The sequence below is a fragment of the Carassius gibelio genome, chromosome B18 (assembly GCF_023724105.1).
Source record: "Carassius gibelio isolate Cgi1373 ecotype wild population from Czech Republic chromosome B18, carGib1.2-hapl.c, whole genome shotgun sequence".
Lineage (NCBI taxonomy): Eukaryota > Metazoa > Chordata > Actinopteri > Cypriniformes > Cyprinidae > Carassius > Carassius gibelio.
Window position 1 is genome coordinate 2,614,133 of NC_068413.1, and position 6,933 is coordinate 2,621,065.

General features: G+C 41.9%; 1 protein-coding gene across 1 annotated transcript; it reads left to right on the forward strand.

Annotated features, from left to right (window-relative positions):
* The first annotated feature begins 517 nt into the window (after positions 1-517).
* LOC127976997 (SLIT and NTRK-like protein 3) lies at positions 518-6,933 on the forward strand. Its single transcript, XM_052581603.1, has 3 exons — positions 518-1,389; positions 1,712-1,786; positions 2,635-6,933. The coding sequence occupies exon 3, from the start codon at positions 2,684-2,686 to the stop codon at positions 5,297-5,299; it is 2,616 nt and encodes an 871-aa protein (XP_052437563.1). The 5' UTR covers positions 518-1,389; positions 1,712-1,786; positions 2,635-2,683; the 3' UTR covers positions 5,300-6,933.

Sequence of the window (6,933 nt, forward strand, 5' to 3'; positions counted from 1 at the left end):
TCAAACTGTGTTGTTAAAACTAGTCTATTTTCCATAAATATCAGTTGGGGCAAGTTGCCACATTTTATTATGCAAGTTTTCCCTTTTTATGCTGTAAAGTCTACGTTTTTACAGTTTTATTAATATTAATTAATTTTATTTATTTTTTACAGCAAAATGACAAAGTGTGTTTAACTGTTTTGTTTGTTTGTTTTCAGGAAAATAATGGTGGAAATACTCAATGGTTTTCTCTCTCTCTCACTCTCTCTCTTGTAGCTAAGACTACAGTTAACAGTATGTACCTATAGTACAGATAGAACCTGAATTTTAGAAATAAACTTAGCCTTTGAAATATTCACAGTAAAAGTGCACAAGCTAGCCCAGGTCTTCCCTCAGAGGTTACATTCCATATCCATTTGGATCTATATTAACGATCTATTTAGCATTAAAAATGTTTTTTTATGTCATTAATAAATCATATTACAGAGTGTTACCCATTCCCTCTCTCTCATTTCCATGTAAATTTGCAGAATAAAAGTATCCTGTCATCGCCACTGCCCACGCGCAGAGCTAGATTGCCCGCTGCAGGCAGAGCGCGGGAAGACAAGGCGCGGGAAGCGCGCGGAGCTTCACACGGAAGCTCTCCTCAGCTGTATTCACTTCAGAGAAAACCAAACTAAATTTATACAGAGGAGAAAAAATAAACAGATTTATTGGATATATTTTTCTCGAATCCAATGAACCCCGGACTCACATTTCAACGAACGAAGTGACATTTCCAAGGAAAGAAAGACGGAAAACTGTGCACAACGAAACTGAATGGGACATTCAAAGCCTCAGAAGATGAAGCTCAGAGTTAAATAACCTGTGATAATTATCTCTGAACACAAATCGGAGATGAGATCGCCTTATAAAATAACGTTACATCGCTGATGTGGAGAGAGAGAGATAGAGAGAGAGAGAGAGAGAGAACACGGATGTGCGCGCGCTCCCGGTGCGGCACTCAGCGCGCTCAACAGCTCGTGCCTCCTCCATCCCAACCCTCTCCGCCAACGCCGTCTCTCCATTCTATGCCCTCTCCCTCCCTGCTCGCTTTCCTTAAAGCTCATTTCCGTGACGATCCGAAGCTTTTCTCCGGCACGATGAGAGACGCGAGCAGCGCAGCAGTGGGACAAGCCGAACAGAACCGCACGAAGAGGAACTGAGCTCCAGAACTGAACGAACTGGCATCATAAAAAAACCTTTTTAGAAAAAAAGGAGATTTCATTCAAATCACGTCTTCATCTTCTCTCTTCTTGGTCTAGAGAGAGAGAGAGAGAGAGAGAGAGACCGAAAGAGAAGGAGAGAGATAGGGGAACAGCACAGGAAATCTTTAAACTCGTCTTATTTCGGATGCTCCGGTGAAAAAAGGTGAATTTTCAGCGTTTTAGATGTTCGCAGACTTTTTAGAGATGGGAGAATGACCTGGGTGATCCGCAGAATAATCTCTGTATTTAATCAAATGATGCATTGATTTGTTTCTGATGTTACTGCGCAGATTGCTGTTCCAATCTCCCAGTTTTAAAGGTGTTTTAGCAAAAGTATTTTTAGTACAAATATCTAAAATCTAAAATACAAGTTTAATGTTAAGTTTAATATTGATATATGTATTATTATTATGTGTGCGTAAAATAATGAGATTTTTTAAATCGTTTCATTCCAATGCATGCTCTTTTTTTTTTTTTTTTTGTAGCCAACCATCGTAGGCAACCTGGTACCATCCGTCTCCAAACCCTGGAGATGTCAAGTTGGACACCACTAAAACCGAGTAGGTATCTGCTACTTTAATCGCTTGAGAATGAAAGGACATTGGAATTGGTTGCTTAAGCCAGGACACCAGAGAAGGGTGGGAGGAAAATACAAAGTGCGCTATTCATGGAAAATTGCAGTCTCTTCTTGGCGGAAAACAAGGATCTTTCGAGGGCTTTTGGTTATTTTGTTTTTCCTTTCGAAATCAAAGACATCCGCAGAGTGTGGTACACTCAGCAGCATGTGGCTCTGAGTTTATCCACTGATCTGCTGATAACATCTGCGCTAAGCAAATAACCTCAGTTACGCATTAGAGGTCTAATTGGTGTTTTGGCGACAGTCTTGGGATGCACCTGTCATTGTTTTTATTTATTTATTTATTAAGTGGATGCAGTGGTTGATTTAATTTAAGTATGCATTTTTTTTTTATTCAGGTTTTATTGATCTAATGCCTTTGATATTTGCATGAACATGGAAATGGATGACAATTAAGAATTTACAAAAGTAATATTTTTCCTATTGTTTCTTGTCCTTTACTGTGTGTATGTGTGTGACAAAGTGAGATACAAATGGACTGATTCTAATGGTGATATGCATTAAACAGTTTAGATGTGCTTTGTTTAATTCAGTGGTTAAAAACATTAGTGGTGGTTATGCCCTTGAGCCCTGTTTTTGTGAGTAGTGCAAGCTTTCATCAAGTGAAAGATATCAAACCCATGATAATGCATGATCTCTATCGTAAATGTGCCATAATGTGGAAGGAGGAGGTGTCTGTTGCGTAGTTTATTGTGCTCAAAGCATTGCAACTGTCACTCGCTATCTGAGCCTTGTCATCTGATACACTCTTTTTTCTGTGTTTTGTTGCAGTGCTGTGAAGTGGCTCTCAGCCTTAACTTCATCAGGACTTGGCGGAAGGATGCTGTTGTTTACCCTGCTAAGCACAATAGCTTTAGGATGGACTACGCCGATCCCTTTGCTGGACGAGTCGGAAGAAATAGATGAGCCTTGCTTTGACCCTTGCTACTGTGAAGTCAAGGAGGGTATTTTCCACGTCCACTGCGACAGCAAAGGATTTACAAATGTCAGCCAGATCTCCCAGACGTGGACGAGACCCTTTAAACTCAATCTGGCGAAGAACTCCATGCGCAAGCTGTATTTTAACAGCTTTTTGCACCTCAACAATGCTGTGTCACTCAATCTGGGGAATAATGCGCTACAGGACATACATGTGGGTGCGTTCAATGGCCTGAGCATCTTAAAAAAGCTGTTTCTCCATGAAAACAAACTGGAGGTGTTCAGGAATGACACTTTTATGGGGCTGGAGAGCCTCGAGTATCTTCAGGCGGATTACAACGTCATCAAGAGAATAGAGAGCGGGGCGTTTCGGAACCTGCACAAACTCAGAGTACTTATTTTGAACGACAATTTGATACCCGTGCTACCCAATTTATTATTCAGGTCCGTTTCTCTCACACACCTTGACTTACGTGGCAACCGCTTAAGAATTCTACCCTATAAAGGGACGCTGGAATACATCGGTCGCAGCTTGATGGAGATCCAGCTAGAGGAAAATCCATGGAACTGTGTGTGTGACATTGTCCAGCTCAAAACCTGGCTGGAGCGCATCCCCTACACAGCAGTGGTGGGCGACATAACTTGTGAATACCCTTTTCATTTACATGGTAAGGACCTTCGTGAGATCAAGAGAAGCGAACTTTGTCCTTTACTCTCAGAAGCAGAGCTGGAGGCTAAACATGGCATTCCCAGATTACCGTTTAATAACGAAAATGTCTGGCCCACCAAGCCTTCGTCTATGTTATCATCTTTTCATAACACAGCCTCCTCAGTAGAGTACAGAGAGAGACACGTAAAGCCGACTAAACGTTTCAGACCCACAAAAACACCACCCACTCCTCGTAGCATTTACCCAGGGCTGAATCAGCCTCCAATCGCTGCCTACCAGACCAGACCCCCTATTCCAATAATTTGCCCTACAGGGTGCATGTGCAATTTACACATCAATGACTTGGGCCTCACTGTTAATTGTAAAGAGAAAGGCTTCCACAACATTTCAGAGCTGCTGCCACGACCACTCAATGCCAAGAAACTTTATCTAAGTGGGAATTTGATTCAGAAAATTTACAGGTCGGATTTTTGGAACTTCTCTAGCTTGGATTTATTGCACTTGGGTAACAATCGGATATCATATGTTCAAGAAGGCGCCTTTATGAACCTACCTAATTTGAAAAGTTTATACTTGAATGGCAACGACATTGAAAGGCTCACTCCAGGCATGTTTCGTGGTCTGCAGGCGCTTAGTTACCTGTACTTCGAGTACAACGTCATTCGAGAGATCCAGCCGGCCGCCTTCAGCCTCATGCCAAACCTGCAGTTGGTTTTTCTCAATGACAACCTGCTGCGCACCCTCCCCATGGATGCTTTTGCTGGCACCTCCTTGGCTAGGCTCAACCTGCGCAACAACTACTTTCTCTACCTTCCAGTGAGCGGAGTCCTGGAGCATCTCCACTCCATAGTTCAAATCGACCTTCACCAGAATCCTTGGGACTGCTCCTGCGACATCATCCCACTCAAGCAGTGGATCGAGAAACTAAGCTCTGTCATTGTTGTTGGGGAAGTGACCTGCAAGACCCCGGACTTCGCTCTTGGCAAGGATCTGCGCACCCTGGAGGCTGAGGTCATCTGCCCCGAGTTGAAATTCACTGCTTCTTCTCCAGTCCTGCCCAATGACATGACAGCCACCAGCGGCTCTGAGTTAGGACAAGCGCCAGTGACGGGAGCTGTTCCACTCTCCGTGTTGATCCTCAGCCTACTGATACTCTTCATCTCCTCCGTGTTTGTGGCCGCCGGTCTCTTTGCATTCGTCCTGCAGAGGCGAAAGAAGCTTCCCTTCAGGAAGCGTCAGGAGGTGGACCTTTCAGGCATTCAAATGCAATGCAAGATCTTTGAAGAGAGGCAGACCGCCTCGCCTGAGAAGCCACCCGGTCACGTCTACGACTACATCCCCCATCCCGTGACTCAAATGTGTAACAATCCAATTTACAAACCACGAGAAGGAGAGATCGAGGGCGAGCAGTTTGCAGAAACCAAGGAAAATAACAGTAATTATCGAACTCTTCTGGAGAAAGAGAAGGAATGGACAATGGCTGTGTCCAATTCCCAGCTCAACACCATTGTCACCATCAATCAGTCAGGTGACATGGCAAGCTTTCACGAGAACGGAGTGCTTTGCCCTACTGTGATTGACAGCCAGAGACCGACCCCTACGGTGGGTTTTGTAGACTGTCTGTACGGCACCATTCCCAAATTAAAGGACATGCACGTTGCACATGCACATCCCCCTGGAATGCAATACCCCGATTTACAGCAAGACGCCAGATTAAAAGAAACATTACTTTTCACTGCGGGGAAAGGATTCCCTGAGCAGACCCAAAGTGAATACCTCGAGTTAAGGGCAAAACTCCAAACCAAGCCGGATTACCTCGAAGTCTTGGAGAAATCGTATAGATTCTAATTGAATTGGAAAAAAAAAGAAAAAGAAAAGAAAAAAAGAGTAAACTCACTTGAACAACAACCCCCCACCACGCCCAAAAAGAATATTTATCAAAAAAGAAGCATGGCAAAATTATATGTTTCACACACGTACACATACACACTCTCACACACATTTCCCCCAAGTCGCTTTTGGAGGAAAGGCCATACTCAGATTTTTCAATTAAGTGCCTTTTTTTCAGAGTAGCCAGCAATGTTACCACCCATTATTTTTGTACGGAACCGATTTGCTGAACCTCCAGAGCTCCTGGCACAGTTTGTAGAATATTTGCAGTTTGCTGCATGCGTTCAACTGCAGAAGGAGGTTAATGAGCAAAAACTTCAACTGCTATAGAAATACAGCGACGTATTACCCGTTGAGTGGTCTATTTAATTTTCTATACAGCAAAAGACAGAGTTCTATCTCAAGGACGAGGATCAATATTTGTGAATATCTATTGACACTTCAAGATTTTATGGAGTTCAACGCACTTTCTTAAGAAAAATGCTTCTGGATACTATCACTAACAGCTTTTTAGGAAGCACTTTTAATGTTTTCTCTCTCTCACAAAGATTTGACAAAGTAAAAAAAAATGTGCATATATTTATTCTGTAATTTCAGTGAAAGATTTAATTGTAAAGGTAATGTTAAATCAATGTATAGTGATTATGCGTCTGGTATAGCCTTCTTAATAAAAATACAAATTCTTTAATCAAATAAAAAGGGTACCAATGCATACTGTTTGTGAGAAATAGACTTGACGTATTGGTATGGCGCTTCAAATGACAAATTATAAAATGCACATTAACCTGTCAAAGTCTCACTGCTGCTAGGAGGGTCAGGTAGAGACAGTCTGGTGTTCCTGTCTGTATGCAAGTGTCATTGATGGGTTTGGACAAGAAAAGGAGACTCTAAAGATTTTAGAGTCTTTCTGTGAGGTATGTCGTTATACATGTCCACTGCTTACTAAATGACACAACATTTGAAATCAATATTTAATGTAATGTCACTTTCACATGTGTCCACAAGAGGGAGAAAGAGAGACACACTCGCATCATGACTGTGGATGGACACAATTGATGTGTGATTATTTGAGGGAAAACGCCACTTATTTTTTCAGGTATGATATACAACTTTGTGCAGCATATGGCATCTGGATATAAATTCTGCTTGTGGGTATGTGTGTGTGTGTGTGTGTGTGCGTCTTGGGGGTCATTTTAATGTTGATGACTCAAGTGACACAATCACGTACTAGAGAGTGATCTAGCTAACAAAAACTGATTTTCTTCTCCCCTTTGACAACAAAGTGGCAATTTTTTTAAACCAAATATTTCATGTCTGTTTTCCTTTGCCAGTTCTATCCATAACCATTTGCGATAAACATTGAAATACGTCATCTATTATGAACTATAGTTATTTCTCCTGAGGTTGTCAAGGATGCAGAATGTTCTTTCTTTCTTTATTTCTTATCATTCAGTTGACTAGTGTAGCTTTTTTTTCCCCTCTGTTCAAGACCCACCAAGTGTTTTATTTATACTTTTTCCCTACATTCATCATTTACCCAGCCTGTTTTGTGAATATTTCAATACATGTTGCTTGGTCCATATTTAACAGCA